Source organism: Centrocercus urophasianus, unplaced genomic scaffold (genome assembly GCF_019232065.1).
Source record: "Centrocercus urophasianus isolate 14NV4802_14NV808 unplaced genomic scaffold, USGS_Curo_1.0 seq_33, whole genome shotgun sequence".
NCBI lineage: Eukaryota > Metazoa > Chordata > Aves > Galliformes > Phasianidae > Centrocercus > Centrocercus urophasianus.
Window position 1 is genome coordinate 2595800 of NW_024884900.1, and position 24172 is coordinate 2619971.

The following is a 24172-nucleotide window of genomic DNA, read 5'->3' on the forward strand; positions in this document are numbered from 1 at the left end:
ATAGCTGCAAACAACTGCATCTCAAAGGCAGTCCTCTCACATGTCCCTGCACACAACAGCCATCCTGCTTGAGTGCTGCAGCACAAGAACAGCATCTAATTTTAACCTTTTCTCTTTGGAGAAGACATAATTTTAGACTGATTCTAATTTAGAAATATTAGAAAAGTGATACGTCTGCAGCAAGAAAAATATTACCCTGAACTCACTGCTGAACTTAATGCACTAAAAATCTGTTTTCCTTCGTGAACATGGAGCTTTTCACACTGGCCTCAAGACTCAGCCCTTCCACAGTCGGGGAAACATGTCATTTATATTTGATTCAGATAAATTAGAAAAGCAAAAGCTTGCTTCTCATGGGAAACATCCTGCAAGCGTTGCCCCAGGCTGCGACTCATCTCATACTTGTCTCTGAAGCCACTACACCTCTCCAGAAAGTAACACCATCTTACAGCACATTTTTTTTTATCTCCAGGAGCAGCAAACAGCTGCCCACAAAACAAACTGCTCTGTGATTACAGGAGGAAAACTGGGTCTGGAGGTGGTCAGTAAATATGTTGATGCAGTCTGCCTGTGTGACGAGATTAAAACGTCTCGTGATTTGATGTGCTGTCTGGTATGCAGTATAGGACATAGAAAGGGTCTCAGAATGAAGAAGGATCCCATACCTACAGCATCCTCTGGTGACACAAGTATCCATCAGGCAGCCAGGGCTCTAGCACACCATCATGGCATTTCAAGCAACGTATTAACTTCACAGTCACACGTCTGTTAGCAAGTTTCCATTCCCACTTCAGTCAAGCTTTGCCCCACGGTGCAGAGCTGATGGAAATTCCAAACGATGAGCCACAAGCTCTGAATATGACTGAACATGAACCACCAAGGGAGCAGGCACGTGGTCCTATGGAATGCAGAATGGGGCCATGTTGCTACTTTGAGGAGTAGCAAGAAAAGCAGACGCTTTGTAAAGCTATGCCCACGCTGCTTTCTATAGTAGCAGTCACACGGAGCCACGTCAGGAAAAGGCACAACTGGAAGAATTCAAGTTCATACTCTGGTGCTGACAGAAGACAAAAATAATCTGTCAACATTTTTTCCTCGCCCTTCCTTAGTCAACCACTTATTATTACTAAGGAATAAATCACAGCATCTACTCAAATTGACACTAGCAGTGATGATTGGCTTTAATGCCTTCAATTAGAGATTGCCTTGCACTGTTATCATTATTTCCAGCCTGCTCAAGGAAGCGGGGACGAGAAAAGCACAAAGTTCAGGATGCTCATTTGGAAAGAAAAAACAACCAACAGCATAGAGACTGTGTGAGAGCAAAGGAGGAGAAAGCATGATGTGACCTCCCAGCAGCCAGGGTCAGCCACAAGGAAATCAAGAGCAGATCATGAAAACCAAGTGTCAGCATCTGAAAGGTAAAGTCCATCAACCACTGAAAGGAAGAGAACGGTGCACCGACCGCCTCACTGACCCTGCAGCCTGGGGCAAGCTCAGACCCCACAGCTGCCCAAGAGGCTCAGTATGGTTTAAACATTAACATGACATGAAAATTTTGCAGTTTTCTGAAAAATCAAAGTAAGGAAGCTAACTCCACACAGCCGGAGGAGCTTCCCATTAGCAGTTTACTACCACAGTTCCAGCTTGAGATAAACTGCCCTGCTCCTTACGTGCAGTGATTCCAGCAGCACTGGAGGCCATGTATGGCACTGGCAGCCATCCTGCTTTGGGTGCTGACTTGGATGGCCCAGCAGCTCACAGTGGGGCAGGAGGGAGGTTCCTGCTTCCAGCCTTCCCCCAGCTCCCTTTGAGGCTTTGTCACCCTCACAGCAGGATGAGCAGCTTCTCCCTGCAGGCACCAGCTGGAGGGGAGGTGGGGTCGCAGCCTCCCAGATGGGGCTGCAATATTTGTTACCTCCACAGCATAATCCAGAAGAACATACAACAGAGGTGCTGGCTGTATCGATCAGTATTTCGACACGTAAAACAACAGTGGGTGCACTCACTGCACTCAGTCTCTAGATGAACATTTTCCCCTTGCCACATTTAATCTCAGATGTTTTAAATGCAAGGAAGGCACCCAGGTTACTACTCAGCTCATCTGGCAGCAGTGCCCATCTCAACTCATCAGCACATCACAAACACAGAAGCTGCAGTTTCAAACAGAACAGAGCCCATGTGAACGGCAGGCAGCAGTTCCCAACAAGAGATGTTAAGCGAAGAAGTGATTTTGTGAATTGTGTTGATTCAAGTATTCCAGGATGTTCCATTGTGCAGAGTGCAGGACAGCTGGAGGAAGCAGGTTTAAAGGCATGGAGGAAACAAATGAAAGAATACGTTGCATACCAGCCTTACACAAACAGGCTCCATTTCAACTTGCTTTACAATTGAATTCTGTCTTCTGCACATATTTTCCCTTAAGTGCCTTAATTCAATAGCAGTAACCTGATCACAGATATTAGACTGAACCAGGTTTTATTTCCTAGGCTTGCCAATTGATGTGAATTGAAGAGCTGCAAGGAGTGGATATGAAACTCAACAATAACTCAGTGCTGAGAGGGGGAGCGTGCTTGTGTCCCCCCACCTGGTTGGGCAGCTCAGGTTCTCCTGCTGGCTTTTTTCCTTTACACACAGAACACATCACCTATCAGTTATTCATGATCATTTTGAATGATTCCCCCTACAAAAAAAAAAAAAGAGCAAATTTTTTTATGAAGCAGAAAATCACTGAGAAAATACTCCTGTATTAAAGTCACTCATTAACAGGGAAAAGAATGAGAATAAATTCTGTGGATTTCCAAATTACAACGCGTACTTCACAACGCTGGAGTGAGCCCTGCTGTGTAAGCTTTTCTTTTGAGAACCACTTCTGTGATTTTACCTCGGGTCTCCTCACAAGTTTGGCTGTGAGGGCCTGGATCACTGAAACAAATGCGATTTTAAAAAGCGTTCAGTAGTCCTGGCAGGAAAGAGGGGCGTGGGGGTGTTTGTTTTGTGATGATGCATGCCAACACTGCTTTGGGGCTTTTTTTGGGAAAAGTTCACAAGCTCACGACTGCACGACGTGTCTGATTCTCAGTGCTCCCACTCTAAACTCAGCTCATTTTGCACTGGGCCAGAACGTGACTCCCTCTGGCTGTGAGCTGCTGTGCTCTCCAGAGGCCAAAACGTGACCTCTGGCCATAGCCAAGCCCTGGAACCAATTCAGAACAAAAGCAAGATGTTGAACCCTCCAGCCCAGATAAACCCCGGAGGGCTCTCCAAAGTCAGCCCAGTCAATGAAGGCACTGTCTTTGCAACGTGCTTCTCTTTAAAGGCAGTTTTCAGTCTTTTCTCAAGGCCTGAAATTATTGCCACGCTCCTTCTCTGCTACAAAACACCCGAGAAAGAATGAGGTGACAAACCCACACATTTGACAAAATCCCAGCTCTCTTCTGACCTCCGTGCACAAAGCATTCCTATTGTACCTCACATTTCCTGTTTGTGTTGCTCTGCAGCCCGGCCACCGAGCAGAGCTCTCCGGCAGTTGCTCCACTTGGCTCTATCAGCAAGAGAGCAGAGATGGGGATTTAAAAAAAACAAAAACACAAACAATTGCAGGCAGCCAGAACTCGCGCAGCACTTCTGACCTGTAAGGAATTCGCTCCCATTCATCCCCCACCACTACAGATTGTAACACTGCATATATACAGAAGGGACTTGTATCAGCTGGCTCTCGCACGAGGCTTTCTGATGGGCATGAATTCTAAGCTGATCTCCTTTCCCTCGATCACATCATCTGCAATCCATTGCCAGAGCTGAACTGAAACCAAGTCAGCAGTATGAAGATGGCAGAGGGCAGCTCCAGCCCAGCACCCCACCAGCACTGCCTGCTCCTTCACTCCACAAGCATGAGAAGTCATCTCCCTGCAATTAAGCAATTCATGCCATTTGTCTTTTAATATACCATCAATATAAGAGCAGACATATCAAGTCTAAACTCTGCCCCCAGAACGACAGCCCTGCATGCTGCTAAACCCTTGGAGTCATTAATCCTAATAGCTTTATTTCCTACAGCACCATATCGTGATTACTATTTTTAAAGTGTTTTTAAAGAATCCTGAAATGACTTTAATGGGCTTTGGGAATAAAAGCCAGCAGACTTGTTTTGAATGTGTCAGAATAAAGAGGATTCTTGGAAGAGCAGACAGCTTTCACACTGCTGTGCTGAAACCTGCTCTGTGCCAGCCCTGCGCTCGGTGCCAGCTGCAGCTGGAGGATCCTTTCTCAAAAGCAATATCAAATTTTACACTTACTGCTGGCTACGACCAAGCAGACAGCACTGACCTGGGAACCAACGCAGCAGATAACATGAGGATCCTCTAATTATATATAGCAAGTCCTTGAACTGCAGAAATGTCAGTTTGATCGCAGGTTTTTTGTTGCCAAAACCCACCTTTCCCTCTCAGACCAACATCATTCAGCAAGAGCGTTCTGGTGACCAACAAAATCAGAAGCAGATGTGAGCTGACAGCATTGGGGGCAGTGCTGTGCCCCCAGACAGAGGCTGCTCAGGATTGCAGGCTCTGCTTTAAGCCAGCCCGTTGTTTCCTGACCCTCAGCCCTGGATCTCTCCTACAACAGAGTGGCTGGCGTAGATGCTCTGAAGAATGCAGATAAATGATAGTTCTCAACACTGGAAAAAAGCTCACCGGGCCAGGAGAGCAAACATCAGAGTCACTCACATACTGCACCTATTGCACAAGCAGTGAAGTGCCCAGTTAGCAGGCTGTGCTCACAGACAGCGTGCTGTGAATGAGCTGCAGGCACCAGGAGGGCTGTATTTACAAGAGATGCACCTGTGTCACAGCTGAAGCAACTCAGCACACTGCACCAACAGGTGCCTACATGCCAGCAATTCCTACCCCTCAGCCCTCGGTGGCAGAGACAATGCTGCAAGCACCAACAAGAGCCCAGCAGCTCATGGGTGGGCCTGAGAGCATTGTTCTCCAGGCATGTAATTGCATTCCCAACAATCTCACCCTACACACAGATTTGAAATGAGCAATTAATTATGAGCAATTTTAAAACACTTACAGAATCTGTTCTCTGCTGCCTGCAAATCCCGGCACTGAAACAGGAGGGTTTGGTTTTGTTTTGGGTTTTTTACTTTTAATTTCTTTGAATCAATGGAAGAATGAGGTTTGCCATAGTCAAGAAACATAATTAAAGTATATGGAACATGGGAAGCAGATATGTATTCATGTGAAAGTTAATACAGTGACTTGGCCACAGCTATTACATTTCTACTTTTAGAGGAGCCTGCTGGACAATTAAAACAGTAAATTATTTTAAAACTCCTCCTGAAAGCTGGAGCTCCTGACTGCTTTGTTCACAGAGGGTTAAATCCAGGAGTCTGAAATAATTTACCTGTAAAAGTGACAGCGACTGCTTCAAGTTCCTGTTCCCTTTCACACAAGGTGTAGCCTCAAGCTCAGTGGCTATCAAGGACTGGACAATACTGCCGAGTGCCTTACTTACGTGTATTGCTGCTGCTGTACCGACAACAGTAACAGATCTGGCACTTAAAATGGCAACGTGCAGTCAGGGCAATCAGCCCGTGTTCCTACACTCCCACTGCCATCTAGTGGCACGCAGCCACGTGTGCTCCACCACGTTAAGTTCCCCAGAAGTGCGTTTATTCTGAACTTAACACCCTCGCTAATCGCTAATTAAGCCAACGGAGACTTAAATGTCAGAGCAGGTTGTGGCCTAACACAGGGCTCCAATGAAACTCGAGCGATACGTTGTGACACTGAATGGAAGTAATTCAGAACTAAGGAAACAGCCCGATTTCCAAAAGCAGAGTAAAAGAAAGCTCAGTCCATTCCACCTTCCTACAGAAAAAGAGAATAAAAAGTGCTTTCCTTACAGGATAGCAGTGTGGGAGCAGCCAATGGTACAGAATGGGAGCCTTTCCTATTCTGCTTCCTATCGATGTACACCAAAACATAACCCAGTGTCAGATGCAGTTTGCAAACAATGGAAAACATCAGTTAATGACCAGATTTCTGACACAACTGTGTAAAAACCGAGACTAGGGACAGCACTATAAACTCTCCAAACAGCTCCCAAGAGGATGCCATCCCTCTGGTTAGGAGAAGTCTTAACCCATAAGGTGTGTGTGCATTAACTCATTCCTGTTTAGCAGCACTTTCCTTTCTCCTGTACTTTCAGCCTTTAGGAGAGAAGCCACACTGACAGGCTGACACTGCTGCAAACGCAGCTGATACAGATGCCTCTGGATTTCATAGGCACTGCTTCACTCCATGGAAAAACACGAGTTCTTTGTTTCCTGTAGTGCTTTCTGTGTTATTGTTAATGATTAAAGCAGTTCTGAAAGTAAACATCTGTAATTGTCCCAAATACAAGATGACATTTGTTGCATAAACTGGTTTTAATTATTTCGTGGCCATGAATCCTTTTCTTAAATCCAGGACAGTGGTTTCATAAACAAGGAACTAATCCAATGGCCAAAAGCAAAACACAGCCAGACATTTCCCCAACTTTCCTAGCTGAGCTGAGATAAACAACATCAGATACACTTTCAGAACAACACAGAGTATTTTCTCTTGGTAGAAAGACATTTTTCTTGCCATTATTATCAAAGCAAAATGAATACAGACTGAACCTCCAAGCAGCTGCCTATTCTTGGTCTCTCTGATACAAAAGTGATCATTTTAAGCTATGAAGAGCATGCCGAAAAATTGTTAATGGAAACATTTGAGCTGAGCACTACAAAACGTTTTATTTATAGCAGTAAATGACAGCACAGAACACTGCTGATTTTGACTCTGTTTCACAGTGAGAGTTAACAGCATACAAGTTACACAGCAGGGCTATGCAGCACAGAGCAACATGAGTACTCATAGTGCACTGCAGTATTACACCGAGTATTTCTTCTCCTTCAAAAGTATTTGACATTTGGACTTACGAAAGATCCCTTATTCACAAGATCTTAAAACCACACAATTGAAATACATGATTCAGATAAAACATGGGGCATAAAATACGCTTACCAAATAGAGCAGAAAGGTGTGAAGACCTGTTCCAAGACCGACAGAGGACAGGATGCCCAATCCCACCCAGTAGGCACACCAGAAGAACTTCTTCTCCATGTACCGCACATACTGAAAGAGAAATCACAAAAGAGAACAGAAACAACTGAGGTGATGTCTCTCAGAGGAGAATGTTAAAGCTACAAGCTAACACAGGTGATGTTCTGCATTGTAATAACTGAACCAGGTTCCTCCATTTGCAGCTTACTACAATTACAGCAGAGACTTGTACAGAAAACACTCTTTGACATGAAAAGCCTACAGGCCTTATGATCAGCAAGTTCTCAAGGAGAGGGATGAAGAATTGAGGACACTGCAGGCTGCACAAGCCTTGCCAGTCCCACAGGTGCCACGTTTCTCCCAGCAGCCTCCTGCAGAGCTCTGGGGAGGCGCTGCCATGCTCAGCCCACGGCCAGCAGCAACCTCAGGGCAGTGCAACTCAACCCGTTTGTAAGAGCCATCTAGTGGTGATGAGCATCCAGCTCTGCTCTTCGTGCTGATGAAGGCACCAAAGCAGGATTTCTTAATGAAGGAGGCGTTTGGGCATCAGGAAGAAGAAATGGCCACTGCTTAAGGCTCAAGCACGGGATTGAGTGAGGATGCTATGAGCTGAAAAATCATTTCACTGCACTATGAGACCTGTTCCAAAAGGCCAAAACTCCTGTTCCAGATCTGTGTGTCCACCAGTTAGAAACACAGCATAACAGTAAACAAGTTCCCCGAGTTTGGGAACCTGCTGATTTTCACAGTAACAGCACTAAGATGAGTCAGCTGCACGAGGAAATGTCCTGCTGGGTTAACAAGGGCTGCCTCCAGGGAAAATATGAAACTCGAGGAGAAATGGAGAAGGGAAAGGAATAGACATCATCTCCTCATGCTTGGGACAAGCGCCTGCACTTCTTCAAGTGATGCAAAAACATTAATCATCACATAACCCCAAACAACTAAGTTTTTAAAACAGCCATTTTAAGACAATAGGCACATAAGATACAACAGAGAGAGAGACCTGAGCCACGAAGCCATTTTATGTCAACATCCATGCCTACCCTGATTGCTCAGGACCCCCCTTCCATAGCAAGAAACATTTCTTGGAAATCCATGAAGTTCTATCATGACTCAGATTAACATTCTCTCCAGAGCTCACACCACTGTTGAAAACTTGTTCACAACTAAGGAGCGCTGCAGCATCAGAGGTGTGCTTACGCAGTCAAGAATAGCTGAGAAATGGAACACCTACGTATGCAACAGGATAGATGACATACACAGCTGATCCTCCCCCATCCTTCAAATACAACACACCCACACTCAACACAAGGGGAGTCATGAACAAAAAACCTTCAGCAAACAGGGGCTCGAAAGACACATTAGAATCTCACAAAGATCCCATTCAATCCCCAGCACAGCTAGTTTAGCACAGGTACAAGCATTAGCCACTCGAGAACCTCATACCTGTTGATGTCTTCCTTCAACATAATACGTAGCTGTAAGCACTGCAAGCATCAGTAAAAAAGACACCAGGATACTTCGCCGATGCCACAATCTTAAAAGACAAATGGCAGTTAGAGCCTTTCATAACTTAGCATTCATTTAAAAGTAACTTATTTTGTGGAGTGGGATTGTGTGGATGCAGTCAGTACAGCAGGTGAGAAGTCTGCTATTATAAAAAACAAACCTCCCCAGAAATACCTGGGGAGCCTTTGTTCCTATGGAAAATCTCTACTTCACTGTTTTGTTTGTAAATAAAGAAAAACAAAGTCGCTGTCTGGAAGCAAACACAACCTAAACATCAAATGTTCAGCTTTAACAAGAGCATTTCATACCCAGGGCAGCATTCCTGATCAAGCACAGAACAAAGCAGGCACTGGCCCTGGAGAGGGGATGGGAGTGGGTAACAGCAGGGCTCACTTCAGTCCACTTGTTGGTGGGCAAAGCCACAGCAAAAATCCACACACTACTCTGGTTCTCTTGATCTGTTGAAGAGAATCTATTTTGTGACAGCTCAAAGTTTAGTATGTATGTTTTAACTGACTGTGAAGTATCAGCAAACTACTGCAGGTAAGGGGGAAAAGTGTTTTTCTATGTAATTTGGCAGCCAGCTTTTGCATGTGACCAATTTTACAAGGTTGCAACAACCCTGCTTGATACAAATTCCTTAATTATGTGGCCAAATACATTTGTTTTCTGACATCTAGTGCTATAAAAGCACAGACATAGCAAACTATAACTGTAAGATATCAATTCAGATGGAAGACAGAAACCTGTAGAAATACAAGAGGTGTAATAAAGAAATACATTCAGAAATGTTTCAACATTTAGCAAGCTGAAAAAAGTAGCTGTTCATATCACTGCAAGAATTAGATTTTCAAGTCTGTCACCATTTAAATAGCAATTTACTCAAGTGGAACACAGGAAACCATTAAGATTCAATTTGAGGTCACCTTCACAGCTCATGGTACAGTCTTATTTTCTGCAAATATATGGTCATGCTACACAACACAGCTGTGGTTGTGTAGTTCTGTGTTGGGTAGTGGTACATAACACAGATGTGCTGTGCAATTCAGGATGCAAGTATTATCTGTAATAAAATGCAATATCTAGACAGCTGGGAAATAGCTTAAAATAACACCTCAAATTCTATTTCTGTGACGGTTGGAGATTGTTTGAAACAGCTAAGGCAAGATGTGGGAAAGCACTGCTCAAAGAAACAGTTTCCAGTGGTAGCTGAAAGAATGTAAAATAATTGGGCTTTGGGGAATAGATTATTTTGGGGAGTGCAAAATGGGATTCAGCCTAAGTAAATCTGCTGTTTTTCATTGCAGAAGATGAAAATGGAAAACAGAAGTTTGTATCAACTGAACTTATGTGTCAGCACATCAAACCCAGCCCAGCAGTCTGTGAACAGAGCCCATTATCACCAGCCTCAGCTCTCTGCAAAGGAGCATTAGCAGAAGATGCTGGAAACATGCAATTAGCAGTTACAACTAGAATAAAAGCCCATTCCATCCAGGGTGTAAATGATGCTAGAAATGCTTTAATAAGTAATTTCCTGCTATGAAAGGGACCACACAGCTTAGAAGCAAAGTCCTCTTTGCAGCACCAGAAATAAACACCAACACAAATTCCACGTAATCCTGAACCTTGCCCTAGCTAAATTACTCAAAGATCATAAAGTGATACTAACACACATTAAAAGATCAGTGCTTAACACTGCAGTCTTAACTGCAAGATCTCTTGCCTTCAGGATCCCTAAACACTGTCCCATTCTTTCAAATGGAAGCATTCAACTCTCAGGAAGGAAGTTTGCAATTATCTTCCATTGAGACCTGACCACTGTACACTTCTGTCATTGAGGTAGAAGGTCTGGGTATGCAGCTGGAAGCGTGGCATGTGCCAGTGGCTGCCTTTGAGGGACAAACATAAATGTTTTCTGGAAAAAGAGTTTTAAAGCTATGAATCATTGGGGAAAGTGAGATGTCAGAGTGAGCTACTGAATCACAGCATGGGTTTCCCCAGAATGCTTAGAAGAAGTTAAAGAAATTATCTTTACTTTATGGTCCATTCCTTCAAGTTTATTAGAGTTTCCAGGAAAAAATACTGCAAGGTAACAAGTGGTTGCCTCCAGAGGACAATATTCAACCTCTCTTCTCGGTCCCTTCGCTTCCGTTCACTCAACAAAGAGGAATCTGCAAATGAAAAGCAACAGAAATATGAAAGCACAGGCTGACAGTGCAGATTCCACCCCACCCAAATTTACACTGTTAATTATTTGTTTTGTTAGGGAGTGAACACGAGCTCCACTCATCACCTTCACTGATCACAAAGCATTTGCTCCAAAGCCATGAGAAATCACGTGTCCTCCAGTAAAGAAATGTAGGTTTTTTTTTCCCCTCCATGTAGCTGACAACCATTCCAGAATGGGCGCAGGGTGCAAGAAGTCTGTTAAATGTATTAGCATTATGCACCATTAGTTTCAGATCAGCTAACACACCAGGTCAAAGGCATCTCTATCGCCCACTGCACAGCCCACATTTCACTCTGAACTTTCAAGTTTGGTTCTCTTCCAAAGTTATTCTCAGACTGCTCCAATCGAAGCAGATTGGATTACATGTGCTCTCCACACACCCAGTCACCGTGTAACTGGATAACAGTATCTGCCCTCCCAGTAAGAATCCCTGGGTTATGTTAAGCCTTGCCAGGCTGTTCAGCTTCTCCAAAAGGAGCCTGCCAGAAGGGAAGTGCTCCTGCGATCCTGTGAGAAGGCTTTGCTCACACACCACAGCCCCTCACTTAAACTGACACGATACATTTCGTTGCTTCTAACCACAGTGATTTGGTTACATTGCAGTGCAGCACCACCGTAACACCAACTGCACCTCAGTCACGGTGCTCATCTAATTTTCCTCAGCTGTAAGTGCCTGTTGCTTCAGATGAACTAACAGGAATCCCACAGCAGCAAGTACTGGACATCCACATTCCCAGGAAGGCTTTGGTTGGCTCCATACACACAAGCACACGCTTCTCTTTCAACCTCAGCTCATTCCTTGCTCAAGAAGTTTTGTTCCCCACTTTTTCCACTTCATAAGTCTAATAAAAATGCTTCAGCCCTGGGTTTTTTGCAACTTTGTACGATTTTAGTAAACGCTGTAAGAGACTGCAGAGTGGTGTAAGCCTGTGAACAACTTGAGAAATCACTTGATTACAAAAGTTAATTAAATATGGAACTGGCACATTCAAAGGCAGACAGGAAACCAACTGAGATGATAACCATCTCCACACCACGCAGAGCATTCAGTGACAAAGGTCTTCATTAAATGTTCCCAGGTTACCTTTCACAAATTCTAAACACCAATCCAAGCTGATTTCAGAATTACCAGTAAGAACAACAGGCGCAAGGCAGGAGATGAAGCTGTTAACTATTTTGCGAGCGACGAACAATTGAAAGTGATGCATTATAGTGAAGTTGTCAACAGAAAAGCTAGAAACTGGGAGACTGAAAACTGAATTTCTCCCAGAGCATAACAGATTTTACTACCCATACCAACTCTTCAGCTTTTAGCTTGCAGCCCCTACCACTGTTAGAGGATCACATGCATATGAGCTACAGAGTAAGAACACTGGAAGGAGAAGTCTGTAAGAGAGAAGCTGAATGGCAGCAGATAGCACGAAACCATTCTGTGGCTTTACATTACAGAAGTTCTCCAGATTGAAGTTTCCAGTAGTAATTCAGGTGTCTCCTTTTGCATTATCTCGGCATAAAGCATACCAACATAAATTCCTTTCAAATCCTGTGCTGGTCACTTACACACCAAGCTGACCAGCTGAGAACATGAAGACATTTCCTACCTACCTGTGAAGCTCCCATTGTGCTGTTCTTTGCTCATTCCTATGCGTCTCTGGTCACAGTCTGTTCCATTCTCTGCCATTTCATAGATCACTCACGTACAGGGATCTAACAGAACAAAACCAAAGAGCATCATGTCTCCATCGCTGCTACAAAGACTCTGTTTACTCAGTAGTCAAAGGATGCATGCAAACACCCAGCAGCTCCCCAAACCACAGTTATCCCACATTACATCACGAAAAAGCAGAAGTGTTTCCATTCCCACAAATGACAAAGTTGAAAACCTTTCCACCTACAGAAATCCGAATTTTTTGCACTTCAGTGACAAAACTCCCTCATTTCTATGACTGAACAAAAGCTTGTGAAACAGCCCTTGCACCCTGCAGCAGCCCCCTGCTGGCACTCCAGGAGGAGCAGAGCATTGCATGGGCTCCCATTCATTCCCAAAGTGAAGCTCAGGCTTTGACTCGCACATTAGAGAGGATCTATTCTGTGGGTAAGCCACATGCAAGCAGATCTCAAAATGCTCCCAGATTCATAAAAAGAACCCCTCAACATGGTAACCAAGATCCAGAGTTGCATCTCACATCGTACGGTCTAATATCTCTAAAGTAGAAAAGGAAAGCTCTGCATTGCCTGATGAAAAGCATTTGGAAAAGCCAATGTTCTCTGCAAGTTCAGTCTCTCTTCTGATGAGATCAGCCTTAAAGTTTCACAAGAACCACTGTGGTTTTCCTTATCCAGGAAAGGAAATTGCACAGCAATTGGAAGCCAGCGTAAAACGGAACATTGCAAGAGCTGCTTTCATTCTGTATAGTTGACAACGCTTGTGCAACTGAACACAAGCAGCAGCCAGCCAGAGCCACGGCGTTAAACACCCTCCCATGAATCTTAGACCAGCCTCTGGAATTTCATTTTGGAGAACAGAGCCCAACAAAGCTAAAGCAACTCGTTTGCATTACAATTCTCACTGCAAGGAAGCTTGATTTACAGGGTTTGATACGGTGCTTTTGTTGGGAAACTGTGTGATATTAAAATGACAGGTTATATAAAACTGCCCAGTGCAGGAAATTAAAATTTTATGGCAAAAAAAAGATATTTCCCCTTTGATTTACACTGGCCTTCAGAGCCAAAGCAGCACTTTAAGTTTGGTAAACAGCAGTGAGACCTTCACTCCCATTTAAACTGCAGGGCTCCCCAAGGAGCTCAGGGCAGCAGAGGACTGAGGTGGTACAGCAGGAGCTCTGCAGCCATTCATTCAACAGCAGACAAATGCAAAATTCCTTCCCCCAGCAGGTGGCTGGAGTCAGCACAGCCTGGCTGCAGGGCACAGACCACTTACTGCAGTGACATACGGATCATATGCTGGGCCACCTCCTGGTCTCATCAGAGCACCGGATCCCCGCAGGCTGTGGAGCATTCAATTTCTAGTGATGGCACTTACATGGGGGTTTTGCTTTGTACATGTATTTATGCACATATATCAGATCCATGTACACACACACAAGCCAGATGTGCACATACTGCACACAGAAAGCTCCTTCTCTGAACAGCATTGTTGGAAGTGGGCATCCACACTTGCCAGCTGCACAGGAGCTGCTGCTCCTGGGGCACCACGCAGGAGAGTTCCATGTTAGGGAACTGCAGTCACATTCTTAAAGATAAACACCCCAAAATTTTACTCAAGCCATCAGTGGAAGTCACACGTTGCTCATTATGAAACTCACCTTTTTCCTTTGCAAATCCAGCCTCCAAAACTGAAGTCTCAGTTTGTTCTCTGCATTCAGCTTCATTCCATTTCAAGCAAGCCAGTTCATGCAATACAGACTCTTTCTGTGTTGGACATGAAGGTCTCGGCCGTGCACAGCACTCCCTCTGCACTGCACTCAGCACCACTGCCACACAAAACCCACCCATCTCTGCAGCTCCCAGCTGTGCTGCTCCTACACACAGCCTCCACGACCACAGCCAGCAGAACCAGTTGCATCCCGCCTGCCTGGGAAGGCCCTAATCTGGGATTAGCTCTGCGTAACACTACCTCGAGTACACAGATCAGTATTTACATCAAAGACAAATAACCCCCTCGCACACTTGTGTAGGCTGAGCACTTGTTAAGAAGGTCCTAGAGTCCCACCACTCTGCAGAAGTGCTCTATAAAAACTCCCATCTGAGAGCACAGGTGACTGGGAGATCTGGTGCCCATCACAGGGTCAGTCCCAAAGGGCAGCGATTCAGAACCCAGCCCCTTCCTGGTTGCAGAAAGCCCTTCTCAATTTACTGCAGCCTAATTATACTTAAAGTATATTAGCATGAGGGAAGGAGGGAGTGCACACAGCTCAGCACCCCAGTCTGCCCACCTCTATGATACCAGTAAGAGTTATGGCTCCTGCAGGGATGTCTTCACCTGGGGATAATTGGAATAGCAGACTGAGCCAAATTGCAGTGACCTTTCATTAACTGAGTCCACGTCCTCACGTCCACACCAAACCTATGGAAGCTCACCAAAGAAAATCAAGTCCCAGCTGCTAAACAGACCATCACTCCTCTCGAACCCTGAACAGTCCCACAGCTCATATTCCAAAAGAAATATACCCAGTGCACTGAGCAGCTACCAGCAAAAGTAGATATCAACTATTTAAGAGAGTGAGGAAAACAACTTTGAGCTGTTGTTGTATCACACAGAGCTTCTTTGTGGGGCTGAACAAACAGCCCATAATGCATTATTCAGCCGTAGTGTGATCCATAACATTAAGCACAAAAAGACAATTATTGCTGGGCAAAATGTAAACTGGCCAACGGGAAGGGCTTGTCGAGGCTGTGACTGGTGCTTCAGTGTCAGTGCAAGCATAACAAGCTATTGGAGCAGAAGAGCAGGAGGCACTGCAAGTTCTGCACTCTGTGATCACAGAGGACAGAAGTCCCTTCTTCCTGCTGTTCGGAGGCTGCTCTGTGCTGCTGCACTTACGTCAAAGGAAAGAAGAGGCAGCTGGGTGCTGGCAGAGCTGACTATCCTTACTTCTGCACTAAGGATGCTTTGAGGACTCCTTTCTATGGCTTTGAAACAGTGAGGAAGCTGTGACACGAACTTGGTGATCTCACTGCTTTCCCACATGGTGTCTGATCCCTAATTCTCACACTTCTGCCCCTGCAGAACCCTGGAGCCCTGACTCTCTTCTCTAACAGCTACAAGTCACTCAGCTGTTGGAACCATGCTTATAGTTCAGGTTGTTCTGCTGAGGTGCCTGGGGGGGGAACATCAGCAGCACACCATTTTCTGCCTTTTCTCATTTCTTGCATTTTAAGCCACATGCTCCAATCCAGCCAATACTCTGCTTCTTCCTTCTCAACTCTTCTGATAGCGATTTCTTCTTCACCTGCCTCCCTGCTCATCGATCACAATAAGAAAACAAAGAACAGAAGCTGGGCTTCCAGAGTTCTCTCAGATCTCAGGCACCCCAAACAAAGGCAGCGCTTTGGACAGAGATTACATTCACAGTTCCTTGGCACAGCAAAGGTTTGAGAGCACCTTCCTGCAGCAGGCAGACCGCCTGCACACCAACACCTTTAAACACGGGATGAGATTGGTCTCAAAGCAAAGCATTACATACCCCTTAGGCTCCGTAAAACTGTGGCACTCTTCACTACTTCTTCTGCCTTTGAAGCCAGTGGAACAAATACGTCCTCAGCTTTGGAGGCATTCAAGACCAAAGTGAGAGCTCTCCCAAACCTACAGAGAGACAGCGCTGCTCACCATGTGATACAGGGCTGACAGACTCCCTCACTTGAAGGTTAACAACCCTCCTAAAAGCCACAGAAAATATAGAAAGTAACTATTTTTCCAGTCCTTTAACGCTCATGGGAAGAGTTCAATTAAAGTAAATGAGGACACATCTGAGAGATGTACAAAGTCTCCACAGACACAGCTATAATGGGCTACTTTGATAGGAGTACATTTATTCCCACACGAAAAAAACCCACGTTTTTCTAACTAAAATAGTTTAATCCCTCAAAGGAAAGAGCAAGTAATTCAGTTAAAGACCGCAGGTTTCCTTTTTGTGGGTTATGCCTCTGTGCACCAGACCTATTTTCCAATTCCTAGCCAGAGGAAATCACCAAAAAAAGAAGCGCAATGTTACCATTTAGAGATCAAATTTCTACTTTTCCAAAAAGATTTTGGAACATCTTTGTTAGGAAAGGATGGTTTAACGTTAAGTGAAACAAGTTGCAGGGGTGCCACGTGCAGACATCCTGGCAGTGTCACAGCTCTCCGTGGGCAGGCTGCCTGTGCCCCAGAGAGGAAAGGAAGGTCACTGTCACAAGGAAACACATCCACACAAAACAGAATCCTGCTAGAAAGCAGCTCAAAAAGAACCCAGAGTTAGAGACTGATGGAACCAGTACAGGTCACACTAGGGCTGCCTCAGCTATCCAGTAAGAACACCCTGCCTGTAACATGAACCACGGAGCTCGACTCCGAGCCTTTTAAGTGGGGACAGTATTCTTTCTACAGCTTCCAAACGCTGACCTACCCACCAGCCTGCACTGTTCCCCAGGTCTGCCTGGTCAGTGTGGCACCAAACCTCATGGCTGTGCTTCCAACCTGCTACAGCAACAGCACAGTGTTGCAACAGCCCTGAGGCTGCGCCCTTCGTCCTCCTGGAACAGCAAAGTCCATCCAGCTGTCACTTCTCCAGCCAGCTGCAGTTAAAGTTCTAACTGAAGGTGATAATTTCTCATTGCAGTTGTACCTGAAAAAAACAGCCTACTCCTACTATAGACCAGGAATAATAATCATTTTGTTTTAAAATTAGAACTTATTAAGGAGAAAAACACACACAGAGATCCCAAAATACGCATTAAGACATTCTAACAAGTGGCACTAATATGATACAGTCAGAAACAGTTATGACAGATTGAAAAGGCATTCAAAGACAACAACTCAGAAAGCTTTGAAGCAGACATGGCAAAGTTTCTAGCCAGAAGGGCAGCCCCTGTTCCCAGCACACTCACCTTTCCCATTCCCAATTCCCACTTCAAAGCCAATGAGTGCTCTCCTCTCCCTTCCCACAGAGCTTACAAGTCCCACTGATTTCATTGCTAAGTAGCACAAGGAGCTTAGCTCAAACTAACAACTAGTACTAACCAACCATTGCACAACTGGAAATGTGTTTGTTCAAACCCTCCTCTGAAAACAAAGGATGAAGTAATCTTTGATTATCTATTGCCAATAAGGAATAACAATAATAACAAAGTCCATTCCCTGCTGCAGAAACAATAAACTAAAAGAAAGAGGAATGTCACTATGAAGCCTTTTTCACATGCTCCAAGGCATCAAAGGGTAACGCTGCATCCCCTCCCAACCCACGTAATCAACATGAACTAAACCAGGATACCCACTTGTCGGCAGAGCAGAGAGAACAAGGGCAGAGAGGACCCTGAGGACGTTTCACACATGCAGCTCGAGGCAGATAACCTGCTTTCACAGCACTTTGCAGACAAACTGCCACCGTCACACACAGCAACACATACAGCAACCCTTCCCTCAAGTCACCTATGCGACTTGTCAAAGTGTCTGAGCAGCAAAACTGGAAGAAAGGAGGAATCTTATTGCTTCTGTCATCGTTAGCTGCCAACAGATAGAAAGCTAAGAAGCAGACAAACACACGTGAATGTTAAGTTCCATCAACAGAAGGCAACGCTGAGACACCTCAGGGATGTGGGTTTACCCAGCCAAGCCGGCAGGACAGAGCACTGCTGTGCTTTGGGAATGAAGATAACAGAGAATGGGGGGGACGACAGGGCAGCCAACCAGGGGAGCAGAGTGCAAGAGAAGCAGATAAAGACCATCGGAATGCGACCCATCTCAAAGGACAGATTTCTCCCTGTGTCATCAGTCACCGTCCCTCGGGAGGCACCAGGTGATCCCATCACAGGGTTGCCGGCCTTTTACCTAACGAGACGCACAGATCCCACGCGGCCGGGTGACGAGCTGCCCGCAGCACCGCCCGAACCCCACAGCTCTGCGGCCCCTCGGGTTCTCCCAGACCCCACCTGGGCCCCTCCCGTTCCGCTCCCGTTCCTCCGCCGACCCCGAGCCGGCAAAGCGCGGCGGTTCCGCTCCCCGCAGTGCCCGCTGAGCGCTGCCCCGGCCTCCAAGGGCCGCTGGGCGCTGCGACACCGCACCTCCCTGAGGGGGAGCTGTCGCCATAGAGACGAGGGCTCGGGGCTGGGGCCTGAGGGGAATGGAGCCGGGCGGCCGCAGCGCTGAAGAGCACCAAGAGGAAGAGGTGCCTCCGTGAGGACGATAAAGGCAGAGCCTCACCCGGCAGAGAGCCGCGCCGAAAGTCGTGCCGTCCCGCCGCTCCACACTCACCACGCCGCGCTCCGGCTGCTCCTGCTGGGCCCGGGCCAACCCGGAAGTAGAGGTGGAGCCAGCCCGCCTCTTACCCTCCTCTTACCGAAGTCGATGAGTGCGTCACTTCCGGCGCGCCGCGCTCCTTTCCTCGGCCCGCTGCTGAGCGGAGGCGGCAGGCGCTCTGATCCTCGTTGGCGCGCGACCGTGGCGTCACCTCCGGGCGGCAGCGGGGCGGCAGCAGCGTGGTGGGCGCGCGGAGGTGGCAGGTGAGCGGGGCGGGGCGGGGCGGGGCGGGGCGGGGCTCGGCTCTCCTGAGGGCCCTGAGAGAAGCTGGCCCGTTTCGCCTTTCTTTCATTCGTCGGCCTCGAATTGTGCCGGTTGTGCGAGGCCCGGCGCTGGGTGAGGCCGGTGAGGTTGAGGTGCTTCTGTCGGCGGCTTGCAGTCACATGCGGCTCCCGCTTCCCGAACCAGCGGAAGTCGTGCGGTTTTGGCTGCTGGGAAGGTGGGGGAAGGCCGCGTGCTGTGACCGTTCCCGCTGCCTGAAAGGGGAGCGGCCTGTTAGCAAATACGGTCTCTCAGTAAGCAGTTGATCACGGTAAGCTCTGTCTTCACAGCCCGTCTCCCAAAGGCGCCATGGATTACCTCTCCAAGCCCGGCTTCCTCAGCATCCTGGCGGGGGTTGCCTGCGGTGTGTGCCTGGGATGGGGCATCCGCGGTCGGCTCCTGCGGCAGCACCGCGCCATGGCGGCGTCCGCCGGCGGCTGTGGGACCGAAAGCAACGTCATGGGAGAGTCGGGAGAGTTCAAGATGGTGCTGATCGTCCGCAACGATCTGAAGATGGGGAAGGGTAAAGTAGCGGCGCAGTGTTCCCACGCGGCCGTTTCTGCCTACAAGCAGGTTCAAAGGAGGAACCCCGAGCTCCTGAAGCAGTGGGAGTACTGCGGGCAGCCCAAGGTGGTCCTCAAAGCTCCCGATGAAGAGACTCTGATTCAGCTCCTGGCTGATGCCAAGCGCCTGGGACTGACTGTGAGCTTAATACAGGATGCTGGTCGCACTCAGATAGCACCGGGCTCCCAGACCGTCCTCGGTATCGGGCCGGGACCTGCTGATGTAGTAGATAAAGTTTCTGGTCATCTAAAACTCTTCTGAGCTGGGGAGCAAAGGAATTTGAGTGCACTGGTGTAGATGGGTGCTGAAGGGATAAAATCCCAGATTTGGAATGTTTCAGTGTGTTCTCCAGTAGAAATAAAGTTACCGTTTTTTGTAAAAGATGTAAATTTGCAAAGCTTAATGCTGTTGATGAGTTTTTCTAGCTTGTGTATTGCATTCTGAAGTGGGAAAGAAGATATTAGGAGGAAGTTTTTCACACAGAGGGTGGTTTTGCACTGGAACAGGTTGCCCAAGGAGGCTGTGGATGCCCCATCCTGCAGGCATTCAAGGCCAGGCTGGATGTGGCTCTGGGCAGCCTGGTCTGCAGGTTGGTGACCCTGCACGTAGCAGGGGGTTGGAACCAGCTGATCATTGTGGTCCTTTTCAACTCAGGCCATTCTATGATTTTAGGCTTGGTGGAGTTGGGAAAAATAGTGCTGACAGTTTTACAACCCAAAAGAAGGAATCCAGTATTTTTAAAACTTGTGCAGTGGATCGAGGATTTTGAATTGTGTGAAGCTCACTGGCTGAACAGCAGCTCCAAGGAGGTGTAAGTGAATAAGGCTTGTGCTAAAAATAAGTTTCCACCCCACCCTTTCCTTTGTATGAGTTTTGTTGGTTTTTTTTGTTTGTTTGCTTTTTTGAAAGACATTTAATTCAGAGAATGCTACATCCTGGAGCAGCTGAAGATTGCCCCACTCAGATGGAGAGAGCTGGAGCTGAATTACTGTGTTGTTTCCAATACAGCAGCTGATGCAATACCTTGTAACTGGTATGAGACTGAACAAGTTAAACAGGGTTTGCAGCTCAATGCTTAAAAGCCAGTAAACACTTGTAAAGGGAAGATGCAAGCTGCGCTCCTTTCTGGATGAGGCTGTGCAGCTTCTGCATCTGCAGGCAGGTCAGTGTTCCCAATTCAACCAATGTGATGGGAGTTACCCACACGTTAACAGTTCATCCTATAGGAAACTAATTTTAACCTCTGAGGAGCTGCTAATCCTCAGTAAGATACAATTTCAGGAAACAATTTTGAGATTTAACTGGGCAGAGTTAAAATCACACTGGTACATAGGTTCTACCTCTGCTCAACTGACACCCAGTACAACCAAAGTTCACATGAGCAAGCAGGAAGGAGACTGAGCCTCAAATGTGGAACCTGATGTTGACAACGGCTCCTGGTTAAGAGACAGAAGTGTCTCCAGCTCTAATAGGGTCAATGCTGTAATATCCATCACGCTCAAATATGACAGTATTCATAGAGAAACATTTAAGTCCATTTTATTTGAAGCTAAATATATTTAAGGCAACTTACATACCTAGAACATAATCTCAATTTAACTGACACACCCTACTACAATCCTAATGTATCATCTGGTCAAAGATGCTGCAGTTGACCACAATGCAGCCCACTACTGAAAAGTGCTGTTCTCTTCTGTCTGGCATAATCTTACTGTAGAAAAAGCATTATGTATTCTCTTGTATCATCCCTTCAGTGCAAGACACCACTAATGGTCTCCACTGCTGCTATTCTAATGGCCCCTCCTACCCTTAAGTGTATGCACCTGTATGCCCCATACTGCTATCGTGGTAATGCTTGGTTTGAGGTTGAAGGTCCTTTTTGAAAACAGTAAATTGAAGCTACTACTATGCAGCATGTCCACAGTCCAGTAATTTATTTTTAAATTGAGTAATTTCAAATTGCACAAACAAAACTGAACAGCAATATGCTTGAATTCTCTCTTCTGTACACTCAAAACAGTGATCTAAAACACCACAATATCCAACATACACAAACCTCAGGGCAGGGTTAGTAAATACACAGATTGGAATCATGGTGCTCTGTTCCTGAATGGAATGTCCCACAAAAGCACAGGATACAGCACAACATAAGGTCATCTGTTACATATGGAGTGAGCAAAAAGACACTAGCATTTTCTATATGCATAACTGGAAAAACCTGCATAGGTTAAGGAAAAAAACTTTTACTCATAATTTTAAGTCAGGCAAGGTTGTCTGTATGCATTTTAAATTCTTTTAGAGCTATGCAATCCATCAGGGTAGGATATGCTGATTAGTGTTGTCTCTGTCAGCAGTCTTGCAAGGTCAAATACAAGTATCTTCACTTCAGCTTTCTCTGAATATACAGTGAGACTTAAATGCATTTAGAATAGACAGTACATACTGTAAGCTGCTCACATACGATGAACTTAAGATTCAATATTAGAGTTTAACACTATAGAGTGCAAATCAGAATCTTCACAATAGACTTAATGGTAATAAGCAGTCCTGCAAAAGCCCACTTGAACAAAGTTGTTTAAACTATTCCCCCTTTTAAAGTAAAGTCTAAATGACATGGAATGTGAAAAAGATTTAACATAAGTGATTCAAATAGTTTGCGCTAGAAAAAACAGTCCTTCATGAAATAAAGGTTACAAGAACACGAGGCAGAACTCTTTGCTTTTTCCCTGTTATGAGTTAAAGCGGGGAGGGACGGTGGAGTTTCAGTAAGAAAATATGCTAGCTCCAAACAGACTTGTGCTGCACCTTACATGCTGTACCCAAAGCCTGGCTGCGGTTGCCCGTAGGGTGGTGCAGTGTAACCATAGCCAAAAGGTGCTTGTGGAGGAACTGCAACGCTGGGTCCTGCTGTCAACATGAGTTGTGGCTGACCTGGAAGACAGAACAGACAGAAGTTGCACCTTTACTGTTAGGTACTGACAGCTCAGGTGGAATTCCTGCAGCCTCCCTGTTGACTTCTGTGCGTTCAACAATAATTCCCTACGACTGACTTAGAGGCTTCAGCAGCTGGGATGGATATTTCCCCAAAAGATCTCAGATGCTCAATTGCTAACCATGCCTAAAGAAACACTTCTATGAGATTTTTTTTGCTTTAGAGAGAATATAGATCAGACTACTCATCAGCTTTGTACTCACAGCTAGGTCTTGAAACATCACCCCCAGTGGTTTTACAGCTAATAGTCCACAATTATCACACTGCTTCAGGATGCAGTGCCTGGGGATGCCAGCCATGGACTGAAGGCCCCTTTATCACTCGTTAGAATTCCTATTTGTAATTAACTAGAATCAGTGGAATAATCTGGCTATGAATATCCAATATAATAAATAGCAAGATCTAAAATAAAGCACTTCTAGAACAGCTCCCATGCTACTTCCCTCAAGAAAACCTTTCTGTAATGGGACAGTCTCAAATCCTGTAGTCCCCATACAGTCTCAGCAGCAATACTGTAGTTATACTTCAGAACACGTTTCCTTAAGACTTGCTTTCACATGAAGAACGTTTCTTGGAAGAAAATCAAGAAGCACTGATATAAAAGCCAAACATATTACAACACATGAACCAAAATATTACCATAAACAATAGGTTGTGTTTCAGTAGCTTGCTCCTCTTCCTTTCTCAAGGACTCCGATGCATCCAGTTTATCCACCTGGAATCGAGACCAACAATTAAAACAACAACTCTAGATGAGGTACTTATTCATGGCAGAGAAGTGGAAAAGCCTTAGTGGTATGTTAACACCCATCAAGAAAAGGAGACCATTTACAAATTCAGATCAATTCAAGTAGCAATGTTGGTACTGGTGCAGTCAAGATTGTCCGTTTCCTGAAAAAAACCCTTAATTGAGGGATTTGTGGAACTTCATTGAAAGTGGCTCCAGGCTGAAGCTCTGTATGAAAGGTCCCATACTGGACTAGAGCTACTTTGACATCAGTAAGCTCGTGAGTGACTGTTGCTCCAACGGCTCCAAACCAACAGCCTGAAGTCACAAGCTCAGATTTTGGCACAGTGTCAGCTGGAGATCTTTGGTGCTGGAGCAACTTCTAGGACAGCGTTCAGACCTGGAGGGGTTTCCCTGAATATAACGTTGAGGCAAAGTAATCTGAAGTTGGTATTTGTACGAGCAGACTGCAATAGCATCCGACATGTCACTTGAGCCTCAAGATTTCACTTTCCAAACCCATTCACTCATGCAATTTAAGTTCAAATGCAGAGAATGCATGTGTATAAGACTTGCTTTTTTCCACTCTAGAACTGTGTGGCAGTCAGCCTAAACCCACAAATACTCAGCTTGTGTGAGCTTTACACACAATAACAGGACAAGACTAGCCAGCTTCACTCTGCTGCACAGCAAGTGGGATTGTGCCGTTAGCCCCCCCTACAAAAAGGAAGAGAAGAAACTTCTTCTGCAGTGAAGTATCGTTTGCTAC

General features: G+C 45.8%; 3 protein-coding genes across 7 annotated transcripts in view; 1 reads left to right on the forward strand and 2 right to left on the reverse strand.

Annotated features, from left to right (window-relative positions):
* The window catches only part of VMP1 (vacuole membrane protein 1), a 57504-nt gene extending 38603 nt beyond the window's left edge, over positions 1 to 18901 (reverse strand). Inside the window, exons 1-5 of one of the 4 annotated variants that reach the window (XM_042829975.1) lie at positions 18815 to 18901; positions 12448 to 12549; positions 10648 to 10783; positions 8550 to 8640; positions 7062 to 7172 (exon numbers count right to left, since the gene is read on the reverse strand). In XM_042829975.1, the coding sequence (XP_042685909.1) occupies positions 7062 to 7172; positions 8550 to 8640; positions 10648 to 10783; positions 12448 to 12523 (414 nt within the window). In that variant the 5' untranslated portion in view covers positions 12524 to 12549; positions 18815 to 18901. Of the gene's footprint in view, positions 1 to 7061; positions 7173 to 8549; positions 8641 to 10647; positions 10784 to 12447; positions 12550 to 14168; positions 14314 to 16049; positions 16169 to 18763 lie in introns of those variants that run through there. The other 3 variants (XM_042829972.1, XM_042829974.1, XM_042829976.1) reach the window with 3 other exon arrangements.
* Positions 18902 to 19001: 100 nt separating this feature from the next.
* Positions 19002 to 20067, forward strand: PTRH2 (peptidyl-tRNA hydrolase 2). Its single transcript, XM_042830207.1, has 2 exons — positions 19002 to 19062; positions 19411 to 20067. Exon 2 carries the CDS (start codon positions 19430 to 19432, stop codon positions 19943 to 19945), a length of 516 nt encoding a protein of 171 aa, XP_042686141.1. The 5' UTR covers positions 19002 to 19062; positions 19411 to 19429; the 3' UTR covers positions 19946 to 20067.
* Positions 20068 to 21601: 1534 nt separating this feature from the next.
* The window catches only part of CLTC (clathrin heavy chain), a 29305-nt gene continuing 26734 nt past the window's right edge, over positions 21602 to 24172 (reverse strand). For both annotated transcript variants that reach the window (XM_042830010.1, XM_042830011.1), the window contains 2 exons: positions 23316 to 23391; positions 21602 to 22615 (listed from right to left, as the gene is read on the reverse strand). In XM_042830010.1, coding sequence (XP_042685944.1) covers positions 22491 to 22615; positions 23316 to 23391 — 201 coding nt within the window. In that variant the 3' untranslated portion in view covers positions 21602 to 22490. The remainder of the gene's footprint in view (positions 22616 to 23315; positions 23392 to 24172) is intronic.